Source organism: Hypanus sabinus, chromosome X1, assembly GCF_030144855.1.
Source record: "Hypanus sabinus isolate sHypSab1 chromosome X1, sHypSab1.hap1, whole genome shotgun sequence".
In the NCBI taxonomy this organism is placed as follows: Eukaryota; Metazoa; Chordata; class Chondrichthyes; order Myliobatiformes; family Dasyatidae; genus Hypanus; species Hypanus sabinus.
Window position 1 is genome coordinate 49,818,867 of NC_082738.1, and position 23,732 is coordinate 49,842,598.

Consider the following 23,732-nt stretch of genomic DNA (forward strand, 5'->3'; position numbering starts at 1 on the left):
TTTTGCACAAGGTGGATATTTGCAACAACCAATGATTTGATCAAGACTTCAAATGTTTCTTTAAAATGCAATTATAGACCATTCCAGTAAAGCTGCAAATTGTCATTCAAAGCAAAGTAAATCATATATACAGCAAAGCAGTTACTTCTTTAAACAGTGAAAAATACCATTGGCCGAATTTCAGTTTTGGATTAGATCAGTGTTGTCTGTTGTACATTTCACTCCTTTTCAGGTGCAGGTCCATATTTCCAAATTAATCAGTTTTGAGATTTTTGGCCTGCAATCAGATTCTTCAAATAAAATTCACGTTGTTTGTTCATAATGATTATTTTAGGGCCATAGTTAAAATGCCAACATTTGCAAGTTGAAACAACCCTGTGTTATTCATTCACTTCTGGGAAACTGTACTTAACTAATGTATTTTTGGAAGGTATAAAACTATAGTCAACAGTTCCCCTGGCTTTCTTACCTCACACTTGTTGATTAACCCTGTTTCCTGAAGCCTAGACCAGATGCTCTGTATTCTTCCTGCATGCTCGGGATGGTTGTTAGTATTCCCACAAGTGCACTGGTGTTTCAGCATAAATGTATCATAAACCAAACCTACAGAGGAGCAAATTTAACACAAAGAGGAAAGATTAAAAGCATCATGTAACTCACTTTACTTACTTATTTAACTGTGCAACATGTATGAATCAGTCAAATAATATAGACTGATGGCAGATTAATGAACAACCTGGACACCATTTAAACAGAGCTGGTGCAAAATTTGTAGATTTTATTGACTGCTTCTTGTTCTACAAATGCTTCCTAACCTCGAGCACTTTGATTTTAAGCAATACAAAGTTACCAATATTGCTTTTGCATTGAACTATAAACCGGAAGAAAGGATGGCGAAGAACAAGAGAGTACTGTTGAATTTATAGTATATGTGGCAATATTGACAACCACTCATCCAGTTATTCACCCTTTCTCATCTGAGGACGGAGAGACACAAACTTAAGGGTATATAGATTATTGAGATACTATTTGTCACTTGATAAAACAAAACATAAGAAAGCCATACATATAATGCAGATGCTAAAGGAGGTCATAATACTATTTAGTGAAACACATGTAACCAAAGACCTTTTTGGAGAATAGCTTTCTCACGAAATGGAACAGATCGCTTGTTCAGCAATAAGAACTTCTGCCTTGCTGAGTGCTAACATATGACTAGGCCACTGAGAGAAAATAGTGATTCTGATTAGTTCTTTCATTGCTTCAAAGTATCCAACGCAAGATAGAGAAAAGTAATGAAAGCCTCCAAGTTTTAGAAGACTGTATTGCAAAGATATTGTCAAACTAACTCTGAAGTGTACAGGTCTAAAAGCTACTTGATAGACAGTTGTGATGTCTGGAAGTCTATTCTACCAAGTCAAAATTCCATACCCATCAACAGACATTGTTTGTGCACATCAAAGTGGCTACCTCCTTTCATGCAGCTGTGTGAGATTATCTAAAGTGGAAGTCCATCTTTGAGTGTCAAGGTTGCATTCTGCATTGTCATGCTTTGTTGTGGCTCTACAAGAGGGAAGACTATTATTAGAAATGTGTTACAGTCCATGATTAATGTTCAGTAATAGTATTGTCATGTTTAGATGTTGGGTTTATGCTGGAAGAGGTCAGTGACCTAAAAAAGCCGGTCTTAATATAGCCCTTATTCTCTTCTAACAATACTTTCAGCTCCCTCTCTTACAACCGTCAGGATAAATCATAATAGGGTACCATAACGTATCTTTCAGAAAAAAATCACGTTTGCTTTATTCCTAACACACATTAATAAGTATTTTCTTTTCATGTCCTATTATTTGCGCAATCAGGAATTATTGCAAGAACTCTTTCCACACAACACACTTAAGATACAGCTTTAATTTCATTACCTTGCCTACCTTATTTGATTTTGTTTCTTTTCCAGCTTGCTGGGAGTCTGTGGCTAAACTCTTATAACTCTACTTGACATTTCAACAGCTACACACCAACTCGTGCTTTCTTTCTCCAGAACAAGACTACATTTATTGTGAAAGATTACAAAACATATCAGCTCTTATCCAGATGGCAAAGGATATCCTGGGTAGTTAAGGCTTGGAAAAAGCTATGCTAACCAGGATGTTGATGTTGTTGGGTTTCTGATGAGGGCATATCCAAATTATTTTCACCTTGGCAAGTACGCAAGTTTCACAAATTTTAGCTGCATGTTGAAGACAGCTAATTTTAACCATAATGTGCTGTATTGGTATTATTACTTGCTATAACACAGAGCTTGCAATGCTCCTAAATTGGTAGCCACTTAGTCATGTTGTTAATTGTAGTCTTCCAAAACACACTTTGACATAACCCAATACAGCACAGAAGCTGACTCTGCACAAGTGGACTCTCTGAACCACTTTCACAATCAATGAGTCTGTGCACTCATGGTCTATCAAAGCTATGTATGACCTTTGACACAGCCGTACAGCAACAATTGAGGCATGTTTTAAAGATATAAAATACTTATAACTATTATTTTAGATTTAAAACTATGAAAACACATTCACAGACTAAAAATCAATCTCAAACATTGAATATAGCCAGATGCACAACTTTTTAACTCCTCAACTTTCCTCTGGCAGTCTATTTCCCCTAGTGGGGACCACAATGGTTTCAGTAGGTTTAACCTGACACATACTCAATAGGTAGGCTTTACAACCCAAGAGCTCATGCCGTTGTTTCAGATTCCACAAGTAGTCTACTGGCACTGGAGCACAAGGGCAATGCTAGAAATCAGTGGTGGATGCCAAGGGCTGGAAACCAGGATTTTTGCTGGGATCTCAAGGCAAGTCCTGGAAATAAGAGCTAACATAACAGCACAAGGTCTACCCCAGATTTAATCCTGATGGGGCTTTGTGCAGGACTTCAAGACTGAGACTTAAGCAGTTCATATCTGTCACTATTATGAATTATACCTGGGCTATTCAGAGGGATGTACAAGCCTTTATGTAAAAATGACCTCATGTAACTATCTTGGTATATTGATGGATTGTTCAAACAGCGAAATCTTTGAGCATCCAGGATAAAATGATAATGATAAAAACATGGATACGCTGCACAATACTAATACTGCAATAAGGGATTAACTGGTCATTAACAGTGGTAGTACTAATTCATACTGTAAGTGCTGTCCATTGTCCCAGCTGTGTGATCTGTCTGCAGTTAATAAATTCATGAAGAGGAGGGAAACTAATTGCTACTCAAAACTGCCAACCATTATTTCACTGACAATTAAGATTAGCATGACAAAAAGGGCAACACTGGCCTTTATACTGTAGACAGACAGACAAGAAGATGCTTTCTTCAAAGTCACTAAGACTCCTTACTGAAACCACATATCCTTCCTTATGTGGGAAGATGCTACTTAAGTAGAGGGTTGTGGGAATACTGACAGGTAGTAAAGCAAAATATAGCCCCTGGTCCACCAGGTTCTGTAAGAGTGCAAGAAGAAGTGTGCTTTTTGATGTGCTACTCTTCAAACAGACAAAGAAAACTAACTCTTGGCTTAACCATTTGATGTGCAGGACATGGCCTCCTTCAAAAAATCCCTTTAATTTGTTTTTCATCTTTTTACAGCTGCCCTTTAAAACAGGCTATGAGAATTCTGTTAGTTTTCTTACTCAAAGCTTTCCCTCAATCTAAAAGAAAAACATTGGTAGACCCAAAGTAGAAAGAGCTCAGGGGCTAAGACAAATATAAGGAAGTTGCAATTCCCCATTTCTCATTCTGCAATCCAACAGTACCATGTAACAGATCCTTTGATGAATTGCTTGTATTTTTAAATTGCTTCAGAGGCACTGAGAATGAACTCATTTAACCTCACTGGTAAGTTAAGTACTGGCTAGGTCATCGATAATTCATTTCAAATTCTGTTAGATGCCGCTCCAATTTGCACACACAAAGTCCCCGTTAATCTTTGGCGGACACTTCAACTTACTAAATTAGTGAAGGGCAAAATGCAGCCATTTTAACTACCAAACCACCAGACCAAACAATTCAAATTGGATGCACACTGTTGCACTTGTTTCATTTGTCCGTTCCTTACTCATCCATGAGGAGAAACTGATGGGGTTTTCCATTATGTACTGAAGGAAAGCAGGTTTCATGACTATTTGAGTAGTAATATACAAAGTAGCCATATTCATAAAGAATTTGAATATGAATTTAAAAAACTGCTGTCATTTATTAAAATGAATCACTGAAGATCATTAAGCTCATCTGCAAGCAATTCTAGTCCTAGAGTTCTGTGAACTCTGTATCCCTGCAATTCACAACTTTTATGGATTTTGGACTCCTTTCACCCCATCAATTGCACCTGGACCCCAAGTTCTGAAACTCCTTTCCTAATCTCTCCACCTTTCTCATTAAATTCCACCCCCTTGAACACGGTTTCTCTAACAATGTCTTATCTTTTGCCTTGGTGTCAATATTGTTGTGATTATATAGTCTATGCATATGGGATGTCTTTCTACATTCAAGGCACTATATAAATGTAAACTTGGAATATTGGTACAGAAACTGCTTTTGATTAACTTCTCTTATTAAATAGAACATGTGATATTAAGATGAAGGATTGCTCTTTGGTCATGCTTAGGTGAGAGAAGATTTTATGAACACCATCAAGACGTTGGTAAGATGCGACGGATCTTTGATGCACTAAACTTAACCAACATGCATTATTTGTGCAAATAAATCCGCCTTGCAGATATTGTCACCATTGGTCATCTTTCACTGTTGGGAATAATCACCAGCAGACTTCCTGGCGTAACACGTGGGACATTTTTTTTCTCTGTTAAGATATGAAGGACACATGCTTTCACAATTTGTGTGGCAATGCTATGCATGTAATGCAACATCCAGCCTTGGCAGACATCAAAATCTTTCTTTTTCATCATGAAATGAAATACTTAATTACAACAAAATCATACACAAGCATAAACTGTCATTGACAATGTCCAGAAAAGATTCATGAAGTAGTAGGAAGAAAGTCGTGTTGGAGTGTTCTAAGTAATCATAGCATATTCTGACCAAAGAAATTAGAAACAAAATAATCAAAGACAAGAATGGGTAACACAACAAAGTGAATTATTTCCATTCAACAGAACTTGAACAGTGATAATGCTTCTAAAACACATGAATACAATTAGAAAAAATTAGCAGCTGATAGCTTTATTTAGATTGCCGCCCACAGAAATTTTTTTATTAGAGGGTTATTCTGTAACTGGAACAAGTTGCTTTCATCTTTGATTGGTAATTTCATACATTGTGATCAATATCTTAATTTAAATGCAAAGTCTAATTACAATTCCACTTGTTAGGTACTTTGAGGGTCAATTCTGCTACATTTCAAGAAATTCAAAGAAAAGCAGCTGCAAGTCTCAATCATTGCATTAATATAAATCCCTAACATTTGAATGGTTTATTTTTCATATACTTGCTTCCAATAGATTCCTTTCCAAATAGATTCTTTCAAAGAATCACCTAGAAATTAGGTCATACAATACTACATTGGTCCTGAGCAATTTACAAATGCTGTTCAATAATACATTTTTCTCTGTCCTTTCACATCACCCCAGAAATTCAACTAGACACTTGCCATCAAGTCACACTCAAGGGAGAAATGATTCTTCATTTATATCATGCTCCTTTTCCAGCCTTCCAAGGAGAGGTGTGAAAAATTAGATCAGGAAGTCCTTGAAGCAACAATTATTAGGTTCTTATGGGACAAGTTATCCATCTTCCACCTTCTGACTGTGACCCGCCAAGTACTAGACCAAACTATTATCCCTTGGAATTCCCTCCTAGCCCCATCCCACAGGTGGCAAAAGCCCACCTACCAGAAAATAAGTCTCACTGCTACCTTCTAACCTCTCAAGGCTAATGCATTGACCCACCAGTCACCAACATCAAAATCCTGAATTCCCCAACTTCACAGCCTTTATTGTCCCCAGTAGTTGCTGACCTCTTTCACCTACCAACTTCTCTGGCGAATCACCAATTTCTACCATTTCCCCAAAGATTAGCCCAGGTTGATCACAACACTCACTGATCTCCTTCCAACCTTCTGATTGGTCTAGGCCCAATTCCCTAAAACCCTCAAATCTCCAATTAGCTCAAGACATACCTCACAATCCACTGATTTTGTCTTTTCACCTCATCCTGACCCCCCAATCATTCCCTTTCCCATTAAGTCAGCTAAGTGACATTCCTAATCTTTCAATCAGCCCAGTGAGCTTGTGATATGCCCATCTCCCTAACCCTTTATTTGTCAATTAAGTAATCACTATGTGACCTTCAAATCTGAACCTGCCATCCTTTGCCTTGGACACTTCCAAGGTCCAGATTGGGTCTATGACTACAAAATTTCATTTCACAAAATGTGTAAAATCAATCCAGTTTTAAAATTTGATAATGTTTACAGTTTTTTTTAGTTTGTGGGAACTGGCCCACAACCAAATTTCTAGGTCTATTGTCTTCTAACTAATTCACATTAGCGCAGATGTTACTTTGAGATCTTGAAGCTATTTCTGAGGTTTCCTTACCAGTAGTGAAAAGGTGCTTGACAGGTTTCTCAGTACTAGGATTTTTTAAGTTTGCAGTTGCTGGAGAGGACTGGGCTCTGCAGAGTGGTTGATGCCTGTCCGTCACAGACATGCTTCCCATAGCTACAGAAGCCTGATACACATGAAGCTTTTGCATGCGCTGCTGGTCCAAGAATTGCTGCTGTAAAAATTGAAAACAAAATGCTGAACTTACTTTTTATTACAATAAAAAATGCAAATAAAGATAGTTCAAGTAAAAAAAAATAATTAAATCACTGAAAGTTTTAAGAGGAAAAAAGTACTTTCTCCAGGGTCGATGAAATGAAAAAAAAAACGGCCTTTCTCTTCATCTAGCTCACTATAACAACAAACATACGGATTTTTCAAAGTTGCGTTTCTTTCCACACTTGACATCTTACAACTTTTGAATTATTTCATTGTTAAATAACCTTGTGTTATTGGCATCCTTACCTAATGTTTAAAGAACAACGTTCTCTCAAAGAAAACCATTATCTGGACCTACATGTTTTTTTAAACCCATATATACATAAAACCACAATGATAGTTTTTATTTCTCTCAAAATTATTTTCCAGTTTCTCTAGATGAAGGTGTGGAAATGATCCTGCTCTTTAACAGTTGTGTTAGTACAAATATAAGTGACAAGAAACACCATTATACCTATTGAACATTTTTTCTTTGGGGATATTGTAATACTTAGCTTCTTCCAAAAGCCAGACCAAGGTTAGAAGATCCATAATTGCAAGCTATTTGCGCCATGTCAGTAAAAACTAATCAAACTAGGGTTTCCACATTTATCCCGAGGAAACTAAAGTATCATTTTATTTAAGCATTAACTGAATCCTCTTAATGATGTTTAAGACTCAATTAAGATAACTTAATTGATACTTTCTATCAAGTAGTTTATCGGAAGGGTACCTTAATTAATTATCTATTTTATTGGGATACAGCCCTTTGAGCCATGCTGCCCAGCGACCCTGATTTAACCTCAACTTAATCACGGACAATTTACAATGGCCAATTAACCTACCAACTGGTGTGTCTTTGGACTGTGGGAGAAAACCCATGCAGTCCACAGGGAGGACGTACAGACTCCTTACAGATGACGTTGAAACTGAACTCTGTACTCTGACGCCTAGCACTAACAGTGTTGCAGCTGTAACTGCAATGCTACTGTAGCACTCAAGGTTGGACTGACAGTCAGATTTCTGTCTGGTAAGGAAACAATATAGGTAACAAGCATCAACCCCCCCCCTTAAGTTTTGTCTTTGTTCTTTTATTCTGCTTCGAGCTTTTGTTGATGATCATGTCAAGAGCTAGAGTTTACCTTATACAGAAAATACTTACGCAATTTTTGGCTGACTGCACCTTTATGCAGAAAGAAGTCATTCTAACCCTTTTACTTCACTATAAAGCAGGTTAAGTTTGGATACTTACCAAATCTGAACGAGATATTATCCTACTCGTTATTTGTAGGAAGTTTTACATTTAATAAAAATCAAGATTTGTGGCTAAGGCAGATTGCTAACTCCTTTTCCCTAATATTCATCCCTTCCTAAATCTGCCTTAAATCCAATTACTGCAGAAAGACCTATTGAGCAACATTATAACACACAGAAAATGCCCAAAGCAAATCAGCATTTATCATAAACCTCTTTAGCTGCTGTCAAAAGCAGGAAATCTGAAAAGATGATTCGCTGTTTCTGAAGGAAGACATTTGATGTAAATACTAGATCCTTTGTACTCAGAGGTTGGAGGCCAAAATATCATATGAAAAAAATCAGTTGCCTTTTTCATTATGTCGGGGAAAAAAATTGAGCTTGTGGCCAAGTCTTTTGAAGAATGCCAAAAGTCAATGACAGACATCTTAAAATTCCCCAGTCTATTTATCCAATATGTTTACTTAGGAGACGCTATAAGTTAACTTTGAAAATATTTTAATATTGCCAACAGGACAATGTCAGACAGCAAAGAATAAAACAAAAAAAGCATCTGTTCCATATAAACTGCTTAGACTTACATACCAACATAGAAGGGAAAGGCAGTGACAGCCTTTCCACACAGAAGGGAATTCCACCCAAAGAATGTTACTTGAGATTGTTCATTTTCTCACTTACTGAATATATGTAGCTTTCTTGACATTATACTTAAAGAGGCATGGGATTTTATTTGCTCTAATTAACTCTTTTCCCTGTATCTTTTCACTTGTGTGGCAAGCACACAGCTGTATAATTACAACAGAGCAGTTTTCTATTAATATCATTTAATGATCTTTATTTTCTTGCCTTCCAAAAAATTAACAATCTCAACATCAGGTCAAAGTATGACAGCAGTTTTTCATTTAATATGCAAATAATTACAGCTATTTAGAAACATGTCATTTTAGTTCTGGAATTTAGGCTCCATTCCAAGTCAGGAGAAAGATTTAAAAAGATCAGATGCAAACCTCTTTTGCTGGTTACAAATATACAGCATATATAATTAAACTTCCAATTCTAATAAGCCTCATTCTCATGGATGGTTAAGACGATGTATAATATATTTCTTACTATACTTGTAGACAAAGTTTAAAGAAATGTTGATTTAGTTTTGAACAAATGATAGGAGTAACCATTCAGTCACTCAAGTTATTCAATTAGAACATGACTGATCAGTACCACAACTCCATTTACCCAACTGCTTTCTGTACCTTTTAGTCCTTGTACCTAACAAAAAAGTTACCAATCTCAGTTTGAGGTTTTCTACTGACATAGACCCAACCCGTTTTTAGAGGAGCTCCAGACTTCCATCACCTGTCTTGTGAAGAAATATTTCCTGACATTACCTTGACCACACTGAGGAAGGACTTTATATCAATTTTTTTAAAAACAAGTCACTGAAGGTTATGATTTTGCTATCTGTCGAATTAAGTATTCCAGTCACTTAAACACTTGCCTTACCTTTCAGAGCAAATAACCTTGTCTATGCGATATTTCTTGTTTACCATTTTGGTGAATGGATGCTTTAACCACTCCAAGGTCAACATATCCTTCTCAGAGTCATACAGCACGGAAGCAGGCACTTTGGCCCAACTCATCCATGCTGACCAACTCATCTAAGCTCGTCCTACTTGTTCAGATTTAGCTCATATCCCTCTGAACCTTTCCTATCCATGAACCTGACCCCACAGGTCTCTTAAATCTTTCTCCTCACACCTTAAATCAATGATCTCTCATTTCTAATACCCTTTCCCTGGGGACAAAGATTGAGTGCATTCACCTGATCTCATGATTTCGTATGCACTCTGTCATAAGCACTTTGTCACCGCTCAGTCTCTTATGTTCCAATGAACTGAATGAATCAAACACCTCATATACCGTCTGGGTAGTCTCCAGCCCCTTGGTATGAACATCGAATTCTCCAACTTCTGGTAATTCCCTCCCTCTCCTTCCACCATCCCACTTTCACTCTGCCTCCTCTTCCAGCTGCCTATCACCTCTCTCATGATTCTGCCTTCCTCTACTACCCGTAGTGCTTTCCCTTTACATTCCTTCTTCACCTTTCCTGCCTATCCCCTCCCTGCTTCCCCTCCCCCATCCCTTGATCTTTCCTCTGATTGGTTTTTCACCTGGAACCTTCCACCCCCCCCACCTTCTTTATCGGGCCCGTGCCCCCTCTTCCTTCAATCACGACGAAGGGTCTCGGCCCGAAACGTTGACTGCTCATTTCAATGGATGCTGCCCGACCTGCTGAGTTCATCCAGCTTTTGTATGTGTTGATTCCAATGAATGTCTGCCCAACCCCTCACTATAACTCAATCCCTCAACATTCACTTGGGTACTCAGAATTGAATGCACAACTCTCAAGCGAGAATTATAGACAATTAGATACTGGTTCACATCTCTAATTTCCTTCAGATTACAACTTTTCACACTTTAATGGAGATTTTCAGGTTGACAGGGTATTAAATACAGTCAATTCTCCACTGGAAAAGGAAAAGGAAAAGATAGTACATGAAACACACCCAGTGGATTACATCAGATTAAGTGATAAATTCTTACAAGTACTGGTCACTAAAAACCTTAGCTGGAGAGATTTGTGGAACTAAAAGGAAACAACATGCATCTATTTACTTCAAGGACGATTTTTCTTTCTTAAGCAAGTCGAAATTGTGAGGAAACATGTATATTTACTTGCAGCTTTTGCTGCTATTTTCTCAACATTACAGCCAAGACTCGCTATTATGCAGTAATCAAAAGTGTATTGCCTGAAACATCTTTTCCATAGATGCTGCCTGACCTGCTGAGTTCCTCCAGCATTTTGTTTATGTTGCTTATCCTTGATTGATCCATTGCAATTTTCATTATTACAAACATTTTATTATGACAAACCAATTTTTCTGTAATTCAGAAATGAACAATTTCAATGAGGGCAATTATTTTTATTTAAAGATACAGCGCAGAATAGGACCTTCAAGCTGCACTGTCCAGCAACTCCCAATTTAACCCTAGCCTTATCATGGGACAACTTATAATGACCAATTAACTTACTAATCCATTTGTCTTTGGACTGTGGAAGGAAACTGGAGCACCTGGAAGAAATCCACACAATCACGGGGAGGAGGTACAGACTCCTTATGGACGATGTCGAAACTGAACTCCGAACTCCAATACCCCAAGCTGTAAAAGCATCCTGCTAACTGCTGTGCTACCAATAACGTGAACATTTATTTATTGTCTTCTCCTGTGTAGTTACAATGGTACAGAATCAGAATTTCCTACATCCAATGACTAGATCTGATGGTAGTGAAATATCAATGGATGTTACATTGCTTGACAAAGTGTTTTGCAAGTGTCAACAGAAGAGATTTACCTCCCCAGTTTCCAAAGCAAATCTCTTAAATGGGCTCCTACAATGAACTGGCAGGTGCATTCTGAAAGGCAATGCTTTGGTTTGATTATTGTGGAGAGAATACATGCACACAGTTTTCTTTTTGAAGACTGGTTGTCTTCTGAAAACTGTCGAAAAAATTAAACACTGCTTCAAGAATTAAAACCAGGCATAAGTTAGGAAACACTTATTTCAAGAAAGCGATAGCAATTTGGATTTTTTCCCCTGCAACTGACAATTTTATTATGCAAATTGATAAGTTTTAAGATAAGATTAATAATGGGACTAGACTTTTGTTCCTAAAAGTTTACATGTGACCTATCCAGAATCCCATCATGTTTTTTTTTAGAAACTTGACTAGTTTCAAATTCCATGACCTTCAATAGAAACTACATTGTTTTTCTGGCAGTGTTAATAAGTTTACCAATTATGATGATTTTAATGATTTGTTCATTCTTTGACCTAAATCTATATGTCCCACCCATTTCACTTTATATTGACTGGTCTCTAGTCAAGAAGTCTTTTAGCTTCTCTTTTGCATACAAAAATATCATTAGCTATCTGTCTTGCTTCTTCAAAGGAACTTTTGTATATATTGTACATATAAAGCAGTGCTTCTTTTACTTACCCTAGACTTGGGGACTTCTAATAATCTATTTTCTTAGTTTTTATTTCAGTGCATTACATTCTCAAGACAACTACAAATTTCTTTAATGATAAATGACTTGTTTTGGAATATTTCTGCTATTTTTCCATTACCAGTATGTTTACTTTATTCATTGGTTTTTAGTTGTTCATTTCCTCCTTTGTTTTTCCTTTTGTTATTTGTGTATCCATAGAAGAGTTTATTTCTTTTATCCCCTTTCATAGCGAGACTTTATACTTTTACTTTGGCTCCCTGATAAAGTGTTCATGACCTTTCCTCTATTCTTTAAGCACCTGTACTTTTGTCCTAGCTTTAGATCAATTGCCTCCATACTCCATTGTACAACTACTAAAATAATGTGTTGCTATACAGTTGGAAATCAGCGTCATTCAGAGAACTGCAACATTGTACCCATTTCTGCTTGCCTCAGCAACTCTTGGGAAATTCAACCACTGACTTTTTGTTATGATTATCTGCTCTACTTCAGAATAAGACTTCCCTAAAATGATGTCAACAGAAGAACAACATGCAAAATCTGTCTCTAGTATGACTTTCTGGTCTGCAAAACACATTCTTAATTACTCAGGGAACCAATAGGTTTTATAAATGCTTTTTCTCTAGAACCACACAACTTAGATGGTTAATATTGAAAATACATTCTTGTCTTCACAACTTCACATGTGCCTGAACTACTTGCTAGTCATGATCATGGCCACACTCAGCTTCCTTAGAATCATTCCAAACTCCTGTTGGTGATCTCTGCCCATCTCATGGTTTCTTGCTCAATGTTGTATTAGGAAGGTCACCTTAGCCGCACACTCAAGGAGACTTCATCTCTTAATCCTTCAACCCAGCAGGCAGAGCAGACATGAAAAGTTGCATCCATTGCAGGCTTTCTCAAAGTGGAAATAGTCATGCAGTATAACTTCTTTTACATACTTTCCTGGCAACCTCATATTAGAAGCATCTGGCTGTTAGCTACTGTGGTTCTCTGTGATCCCCATGAATAAAAAACACTGTTATGCACACACTATTTTTCACCTAGCCTGAACAAGCCCCATTCCTTTTGACTGGGGGCGCTCATCCATCATTGTGACAATTATTCATTTAGTAGCAACAACTCCTTAAAGCCAAAGAAGTATACTGTTGCAAATCAGATCATAGTGTACATGAGTGAGGCTAAATTTTGGCAGCTACGAGAACTTTCCTATTTCCCAAAAACTATGCGAACTGAGCTATCTCCTTAAATTGCTACAGTTCACTACAAGACCAGATATCCTCCAATATCTTGCAGCAAGCTTAATACCCAGAAGCCTATCTACTTTCTATAGAGCACAAGTCAAAGGAGTAATAGAATGCTTTTCACTTGCCTGGACAAGTGCAACTCCAACTACAGTGAAGAAGCTAAACATCATCTAGGAGAAAGTAGTCTGCTTGATTTGCATCTCACCCACCCTCAACATTTATTCTTTTCAACGCCACTGTGGAAAAATGACTTAAAATACATTGCCACTGTTTCAATATTGATGAGGTTAACCCCTGGGATTCCCTACCCAAAACCATTGAGAGAAAACCCTCAACAGAAGGGCTGCCATAGGTTCCCCTTTCTGAAGATCAATTTTGTTTGATGGTCTTGCCAGTGATTCTCACATCTTTAAAAAATGAAGAAAGGCTTGTGTAGTGAAGGTGCACAGTGGAGGGAGGTGCAATTGGACTCTTGTTGAGAGAGTCATTACCTGCACTTACCTGTGCCAAATATCACTTAACTTATCAGGTTTTCTAACTCAAAAGTTCAAAATTGAAAGAGAATTTATTATCAAAATATCAACATATACTACCTTGAGATTCATTTTATTGCAGGCATTCATAGTATAACAAAGAAGTATAAAAGAAGCAATGATAAACAGTGCAAATGCAAAAAAAAAGTAAGTAAATAAATAATACTGAGAACATGAGTTGTAGAAACCTTGAAATTGAAAGTCCTTGAAGGGTTGTGGAATCAGTTCAGAGTTGAGGTGAATTGAAGCTATCCATACTGTTTCAGGAGCCTGATGACTGAAGGGTAATAACTGTTCCTGAACCTTGTGGTGTGGGACTTATGGCTCCTGTACTTCTTTCCCAATGGCAACAGCGAGACAGGAGCATGGATGGTGGGGGTACATAATGATGGATGCTGTTTTCTTGTGGCAGTGCTCCTTGTAGATATACTCTTTGGTGGGGAGGACTTCGCCTGTGATGGACTGGGTTGTATCCACCACTTTTTGAAAGCTTTTCTATTCATGGGCATTGGTGTTTCCACATCAGGCCATGATGCAATCAGTCAAGATACTCTCCACTGTGCATTTATAGAAGTTCATCAAAGTTTTAGATGACATGCTGAATTTGCGCAGACTTTCAAGAAAGTAGAGGTGCTGTTGTGCCTTCTTTGTAAAGGCACTTACGTGCTGGTCACTGGACAGACCCTCTGATATGATAATACCAAGGAATTTAAAGTTACTTGCTGATGCTGCCATATCCTTCCAATAACAAGCTTTCACATCAGTCAATGCAATACATACATCATTTATACCTTAACCACCTTATTCATCTATTCTACTGCAATCTAGCATCTATAGATGTGCAGCCCAAGGGCATCCAGTTTCTTTAACCTTTCAGTATCCTACTACTCACAATACATTCCTGTGCTTCATTTGCTCTCCCCAAAATGCAATACCCAAGTTCTCTAGAAGGAAATTAAGTTGCAACATACATGTTAGATACCTTCCTGCAATCTGTAACTTTCTTTATTATCAATTGCATACATATTTTTGTGCCATCTACAACGATTAAACATGGTCCTCACATTTAAAATCAACTGAGTGGTCTTTTAACAATCTGGTACCCAGCCCTTGAAAATCCCTTTACTGACTTCCAGTCACTATAGCACAATTGCGTTTTGGTCCCTGTCACTGAACCAATTCTGGATCTACTTGCTAGTCTCCCTTGGAAAATATAGACTTTTACTTTTAAGACAATCTGCCATGCGAGACCCTCAAAACCTTCACTGAAATTTACCAGACTATCAAAAATATTAACATCACTGAACCTCCTTAGGACTGTTAATAAAAGTTGTTAGACATTTCCCTCCCCCTCCATCTTACTTTGACTTTAACAGTCTTTCAGAACTGCCCATTTGTAATATTAGACTAACTGGTTGGCCCACAGTTATACAATCTATCTCTGGCTCCTTTGCTGAACATAGATAGCACAGTTACAGACTTACAGTTCTCTAGTACCATTAACTATAGCTAGAGGATTGGAAAAAGAAATTCCAAGCGCTGTTATTTTCTTTCTTGCTTCCAATGATAGACTGGGGTAAATTTCATCCAAGATTTCAAAGACACTTTCTTAATAATTTATCCATTTTCAAACATACTATATTTCTTAACATTTTCATTCACTACTTTAATTCTGTCCATTACTCCACACTTCAACAACTTTCTATTGTTCTTATAAAGAAAAAGGTGACAAAGCACTTATGAAGATCCATACATAAATCTTGCATCACTATGAATACAAATTCAATTTGTTCCAATATACTGGGTCTCCTGGCAATCAAATTTTCAACATTATACAATATTTTATCTGTAAAAATCACATTTCTGTACCATTCTGGATCAAATCATACTAACCAGGAAATGTGACTGGGCACATATGTGTGAATGATGTGATTTTGGCATCAGGAACACAGGTGATGATAATAATTTGGAACATACTGTAGATACGCTTTCCTAGGGGCAATATTGAGAAATACTTGGAGTGGAAGCAATAAAAAAAAATGAACCAAGAAGACAGGATTGCCTTACAGACCCCAAATCACTGGAATTCAGAATAATACAAGTGATCTTTTTGAAATGTACTAGATTCTGAATGGACTTGACAGGATGGATAAGAGTGTATTGCCTTTTAAAGCAAGCTGAAACTAAGGAGCATAATTTTAGAATAAGGGGTTGCCAATTCACGAATCTGAAATTCTCTACCTGAGGATGCTGCACAAGTTCAGCCATTGAGTATCGGCCAAGGTAGACAGATTTTTGGGATCAAGAAGGAAATTGGCGTGGAGACTAAAATCAGATTAGCAATGATCTTAATAAATGGTGGAGCAGACTTGCAGGGCTGGGTGGTCTCTTTCTACTCTTACATCTTATGCTCTATGGAGTTCATCCTAGCTCAACATCAATACACTTTTCTATCCTGTTTCTCTCATAGAAGTGCAATCTTCCAATAAGAAATAGATGATCAAATGTAAAACTTAAACTATTAAACATAATAAAATCAATTAAACCTGCTTGCATATTGCACATATAGAACTGATTGCACCGAATAAAATGCTGCATCTGCTTGAACTTTGCTCAAAAATATCTTGTTCTGTATTTTGGAAAACCAATGGTAGTTATTTTGTTGCCCGGTGAAATCATCCCATAATCAACTCCAGACATCCAATTTTAAACACTGCTTTATACTGTATCAAAGTAATTCAAAGGAAATGTTTTAAGCAATGCTCTCCTGCCACATCTCTCTGCCACTAAAGAATCCAATCCTCAAAAGTTATATTGGAAAAATGTCAAATAAATAAATAATTTCATGTAATACCACACTGTAACAAAATTGATTTTCTTTTGGAAGATAATCTGAGTTTGCAATTGTGGTTACATTTCATTTACTTTTGCGACTTCCAGATAGACTACATTATGTCAAATGAAATTAACTGACAGGCTAAATGGTTAAAGGCTAAACAAGTTGTTTTGTTTCGTCACTGGCACTGATAAACATTCTATTCATGGAAACTGTTAATTATGACTGCAATGAGCTAACACATTCAACTTTTCATTCACTTTTGCTAGAGCTAACGATCATTAGAAACACAGAATGGGCATACACAAGGCTTACTAGAACGACAAATGAAAACTGATAAGTTATACCTTTCAAAAAGGCCCGATATGACAGATGTTTTCAGTTGCTGACATAATTAGAGTTACGGGTGATAAATTTAAATTATAGTTGTAATAGATCCAAAAAGGAAGTCAGGAGAAATCTCTTTGTTCTCCATGCTGTAAATACGTAAGAATATTTTGCAACTTTTGGAAAAATCACGACTCATGGTGGCAGTCAGCCAAAATAAATTTAAAACATTAATAGTTTGTTGTGTCCTCCGGTGATGCTGTATTCCTATTTTAAGTCACCCTTGACATCCTGATGTGATTTCCATGTCAGGAATGTGCATATATGACTTCCTCAATCCCTCTGCAGTGCGCTGCTAGGATGTTGTTTTAATCACACAGCTTCTTTGTGGAGGGCCCACAACTAAATATAACACATAGCTGTATCTTCAAGCCATTTCTCTCTCTCTCATTGTACTGTTGCTTAACCCAGCCTCATCTCCCATTTCAGGGAACAGCTGGTCAGCAATTTTTTGCTCAATATAGAATATGTATAGTTCTATCCATGAACATGGCTGGGAAGTTTCACCAGGTATCAGCAAAAAATGCAGGTCTAAACCACCACCAAGTATGACTGTCTAACCAATCTTCATGTCAGGTCTGTAGTATCTATTACACTATGTTTGCTGCTTAATATAATACAGCAGTTAATATAAAAGGAGAAAGTGAGCCGTGAAAATCAAAGTGATTGTTGAAAATCTTTTTTTGCTTATCACCTTTCGTGAAAGGAACTTCAAGTGACTTCTGCCCATTGAAATCCCTACCACAGAAAAGAAATACAAGATTTTCACCAAAAGAATCAGTGTATTAGTTCATAATAAACCCTTTAAATTGCTGGAAGTGACTCTGAAAGTCATAACCCCTTCATGTTCTCAAATAGTCACAGACCTATTGTGGTCTCAGGTAAGCTCCAGTTTTGTGGCCAATTACAGGGCATTCAGGACTAGGCCTGGCATGGACGTGCCCCTGTGTTCATAAGTCCAGGTGCACCAATTCAGGCTGGCACAGCTTGGATTGACAATAACAGCGGCAAGTTCCAGGAGATTCCCTGAACTCAGTTAAATTAATGGAAAGTGAAATAAAAGATGGACAAATTAGGACATTGCAGATTTGATTGTCTTTCAACAAGTGATGAATGTTATGGTAGTAATGGTCAGTGGGTCCTTGAAAGATTTGGTCCAAAATATCAAATCAATTCTGTATTCCATCCATCTTTCTTGCTTTTTTGTAACTTTCATTTTGCACCTGCATTGCTCTACTGGGAAATTTAACACAGGTAAAAAAATCCTTAACTTTACATTGGGCACGCTGTTGTTATTATATTAATCTTAACTTTACTGTGAATGGGTATATAAGTTAAAGAGACATGTGAATGAAATATTTCTCACACTTTGTCCAAAAAAACTTGGTAGTCAAGATAACATAATTGTATACATTGATATTTAAAATGAATCTTTATTTTCACTCTTCAAATCAGACTGACATTCCCAGTGAGAATGGCATCTTTCTTAATTTAAAAAAAACATTTAAACTTACAGAACTAAAATAATCAATCTTGTTTCCTCCCACAAAAACTAACTTAAAATAATAATATGCGGTTTATGAGGCATTGACTTAAGAATTACACAGTGAATGAATATGAAATGAAAACTAAAGAACTGGAATTACCTGATTAAATTGCAAAGATTGCTCCTCAACTTCTTTCTGATCTTCTAGTTGATCTTCCTCTTCGCTATCTGGAGGCTCATCCTTCACTTGCATTGCAACCTGTAGAGGATTTTCATCAGCTGCTTCATTTCCTGCAGTATTAATGCTGCCACTTCTTGGTACTGGCTGATCCTCTTGCATGTCTTGTTGCTCACACAGTTCTTCTTCTGTTTCCTCTGGATGACTTGGAGGCTGCCGAGGTTGTTCATTTGACTTGGAAAGCATCTGTGAAAAAGTCAACCATAAAATGAAAGAAAGCAAGAGTTTTTCTTTGCAAGTGAAGAATAGGGAAGCAGCTCATTAGTACTTGTCCCATCATGCTCATACCAGTAATACGTACAACAAGCTGGAGGAACTTAGCAGGTCGGACAGCATCCGTGGAAATGAGCAGTTGACGTTTCGGGCCGAGACCCTTCATCAGTACCCGAAATGTTGACTGCTCGTTTCCATGGACGCTGTCCAACTTGCTGAATTCCTCCAGCTTGTTGTACATGTTGCTTTGACCCCAGCATCTACAGGGTACTTTGTGTTTAATGCTCATACAGGTAATTGATATAGCTTTCCAATTAGTCACAGTCCCCTAATCTTTGCTCTCTGCATATTCCTTCAAGTAATCATCCAATTCACTTCTAAACGCCAAATCTAATTATATTATTGAGTACATGGTGCTGAAGATTAAAACTATTTGATATGCCAAAACCAAATGATTTCACAAGTTATCTTTTGCTTTTTTGCCAATCATCTTAAATTTGTTCCCGTAGTTATTGATGCATCAGGTAAAAGATTATTTATATTGGTCAACAAAATGGAAATGAGGAGCTCATAAACTTAAGGTTAATAAAAGTATAAACAGGAATACAATTTTAGCACTCTTAAGCTGTGTTAACCTTTCAATTTGTTAGAGAACTAGATTCCAGAAAAAATGCATGGACAAAAAATGAAGCAATGAACACCAATCACAGGCAAATGCATCCATTACAATGCCCCAATGGACCAAAAGCCATATTTAGAGTTGAACATTTCATGACTGTTCAGAGGTCATTCCCTGCACAGCTAATGGGAAAGAGCAGGGACATGTGTCTAACTGGATGACTTTTTAGAAGGTTGGCAACTGCAATCTTTTGTCATATAATGGTAAAGCATCCAAATGTTTGCCTGAAAAATAAAATCTAATTATGAAACATGTGATCTACTGTAAATTGTAGATTCAAAATTTGAAATGCTGTCCCTTAAAATTTAACTCTTTTTCGCACCTTAAGCTGCAGTTGTTGTTGGTACTGTTTCTGTTTCTCCAAAAACTGTTGGTGTTGTTGCTGCATTACCAGTTGCTGTAAGGCCTGGGGACTCTGGGGTAGAGGAGCTGACTGAGTTCGACTGAGTGGGCGGTGTCGAGGCAACTTGTTCACTGTTCGAAGACTGGTTGAAACTCTCTCACCCGTTACCAGTGGTGACTGAGCATGCAGTGGCACTAAGATAAATAACAGGAACATTGTTATTCGTATGTTACAATACTTTAAATCTGAACATTTTCCATGACCAGTTTTGTAATATTTCATCTATTTATCACTGAGGTTTATGTAATCACTTTTAGTTTCACAGAATCAATCCTTTTGCAATAATAACAGGAAGACAGTAACCTAAAACATGAATCATAAATAATATTTCTTGATATTTGTGTATTAAAATTCATACTTATATGTTTTGTACTTCAGAAGGTGTAACAGCATGTGTCAAGTAATAGTTAGAGAGCAGTTATAATATCACCTGAAGGAGGAATCCTTATTTCAATAAAGACAAATAACTAAAAAGTTATGGTTATCATTTATACTTTCTTCTATATATACAGCTCTTCAGTTCCATAGAGTTGTCATATTGAAACATGGAAGATAAATGGACAGTGCACCTATTTGATAAAATATTGTGATAGTGAGTGTATTTGATTAATACATGGGAATTGACAATGCTTGATAATTATTTCTCCTTGAACGTTCTTGTATTTGTAAAGAGCAGTATAGAAAAACAATTTTGGGCTTAAAAGAGAAAGCTGACCTTTCAACAAAAACTATAAAGTTAATTTTTTTTTCTTACTGATATGTTTATCCATTAATAAAGGGTATGAGATGTTTAAAAGCTTTTGTCTTAGATTTTTCCTGACTGAATTAGGCTGGAGCTTGCTGTGAAATACTGGCGATTCCACAATTTTGTTCCCATCCTTCAGTAGATTCTCAGAATCATATAGTAGAGCACTACAGCACAGCAACAGGCCCTTTGGCTCTTTTAGTCCATACCGAACTGTTATTCTGCCTAGTCTCATACAATTTCAACATAACATCCCAACTCCTATCCTCAATATTCTGACTTATGAAACTCTCTTTGCAACACTATTTACCTGTTACGACACTCTCAAGAAATTATAGTTCTGTATTCCCAGATCCCTTTGTTCTAATGTATTCCTCAGTGCACTGTGTAAGCCCTACACAGGTTTGTCCTCCAAAAGTGCAACTCCTCACACTTAGCTGTATTAAATTCTATCTACCATTTTTCAAAGCAACACATGCAAAATTCTGGAGGAATACAGCAGGTCAGATAGTATTTATGGAGAGGCATAGACAGTCAATGTTTTAGGCTAAGACCCTTCATCAGGACTGGAAAGGAACAGGCTAGATGTCAGAATAAGAAGGTGGGGAGAGGGGAAGGAGAACAAGCTAGAAGGCGACAGGTGAAACCAGGTGGATGGGGGAGGTGGGTATGAAGTAAGAAGCTGTGAGGTGATAGGTAGAAAAGGTTAGGGCTGAAGGAGGGCACCAGGGGGAGGTGATAGGCAGATGAGAAGAGGTAAACAGGGGGCCAGAGTAGGGAATTGAAGGAGGAGGAAGGCGAGGGGAATAATTTACTGTAAGTTGAAGAAATTGATGTTCATGCCATTAAGTTGGAGGCGACCTAGATGGAATATGAGGTGTTGCTTCTCCAAGCTGAGTGGCCTCATCAAGGCAGAAAAGGAGGTCATGGGCTGACATGTTGAAATGGGAATGGGGATTGCAATTAAAATGGTTGGCCACCAGAAAATCCATCTTTTTGAGGATGGAGTGAAGATGAAGTGAACAGTCTTAAAACTCCACAAGGAGCTCTACAATTGAACATAAGCTTGCTTCAACTTCCCATTAGTCATGCTGGGTATCTGCCCATTGAACTTAGAGTTGTACAGGAACAGCAAGCCAATTAATAGCGATTAGCTGCGAAGAAAAAGATAATTTACGTTTTTAAAATAATATTTGTTTAAAATTATTTATTATTTATTTAAAATATTTAAAACATATTTGAATAATTTAGTATTTGATTATATTTTGAAATAGAGTGGATTAATTGATTTTTAATAAATTTTGAAAAGGGACATTTTCCAAAGCCTTCAGAAATTGGAAAAAAACTGTAGATATTAAAAATCTGAAATTAAAAAACATATATTGCTCAAATCTAATCACTCCTTGCATTAAAAAGTTTACCTCATGCCACTTTTGGTTCTCCAGTCAACTACTTGATCTGTTGTTTCTTGACTCCTGCATCAATAGCAACAGCTTCCCTCTATGTAACCTGTCAATACTTTCACCATTTAAAACAGCTCTGTGAGATTCCCTCCCAACTTACCCTGCTCTAAAGAAAACAACCCAGTCGACCTAACAATTTAAGCCTCTAATTCCTGGCAACATTCTTGAAAATCTTTTCTGTTTCTTCTTTCTTAAAGTGTGCTGCCTGGAATTAGACATAATACTTGAGTTATATTTCATAAAGGTTCATCATGACTTCCTTATTCCAGTATTCAGTGCCTCTGTTTGTACGGCCCAAGATCTTGCCCTGGCACATTCAATAATCTCTGCACAAGTTCCCCTGATCCCTTTGTTTGTATATTCTTTCAGAACATTTTATTGTATACATTAAAGTTTATTTTGCCCTCTAGTGTATTTTGCTTCTACTTGCTTTTCCTTTCAAATGTAATACTTGGCATTTTCTCCTTTAAATTTCATCTGCTTATTTCCCCATGCAACCTGCAGTTATTGTCCTTGCATTTCACAACTCTTTCAAACTTTGTACTGTTACAAATTCGGAAATAGTGTCCTATTCAAGCAAATTATAGTCATTAATCTATCTCACAAGGAGTGGTGCTACTATTGATGAAGTCAAAAAACAAATCTGTTCGTTATTACTCTCGTTCCCTCTTTATCTATTTTTTTTTACCCCTACTGCTCCAGCATTTTGTATTCCATTGGGTGACAATCATCAGCTCAAAGTTGCTTTGCATCAATTTTTCTAGAGTCTTTTGAAAGAATGGGTTAAATCAAGGCAGTCTAATGCTTCCAAAATGAACAATTTCCAGTATTGGGAGAGTCTAGGACCAGATGGCACAGACTCAGAATAGAATAGAAGAAAAGAGATGAGGAGTTGTTTCTTTAAGCCAGAGAATAGTGAATCTGCAGAATTCATTGCCGTAGACGATTGTGGAGGCCAAGTCATTGGATATATTTAAAGTGGAAGCTGATAGGTTCTTGATTTGTTAGGGCATCAAAGGTTACGGGGAGAAGGCAGGAGAATACAGTAGAGAGGAAAGAAAAAAATCAGGCATGATGGAATGGCGGAGCTGACTCAATTGAGCCAAATGGCCTAATTCTGCTCCTATTTCCTAATAAGGAATAACCTCATGGGGACTTATATAATACATACTCCATTTAGAACAAAAGAAAGGTACAGTATAATTATACTCATCAACCTTCCCTGCAAAATCAATTGTTCATCCCAGAGGTTCTCAGAGTATTCTGTTTTGTCCACACTTTAATGTATAAATATTTTTTCCATACCTTAACACAACTTAGCTGCTCTCATACATTGCTCACATATCTAAGCAGCATCAG

At 37.1% G+C, this 23,732-nt stretch overlaps 1 protein-coding gene across 14 annotated transcripts in view; it reads right to left on the reverse strand.

Moving 5' to 3' along the window:
* hdac5 (histone deacetylase 5) overlaps positions 1 to 23,732 on the reverse strand; it is a 334,015-nt gene that overhangs the window by 46,815 nt on the left and 263,468 nt on the right. For 13 of the 14 annotated variants that reach the window (XM_059956583.1, XM_059956578.1, XM_059956582.1 and 10 more), the window contains 4 exons: positions 20,085 to 20,299; positions 18,793 to 19,056; positions 6,612 to 6,792; positions 470 to 603 (listed from right to left, as the gene is read on the reverse strand). In XM_059956583.1, coding sequence (XP_059812566.1) covers positions 470 to 603; positions 6,612 to 6,792; positions 18,793 to 19,056; positions 20,085 to 20,299 — 794 coding nt within the window. The remainder of the gene's footprint in view (positions 1 to 469; positions 604 to 6,611; positions 6,793 to 18,792; positions 19,057 to 20,084; positions 20,300 to 23,732) is intronic. The other variant, XR_009509038.1, reaches the window with a different exon arrangement.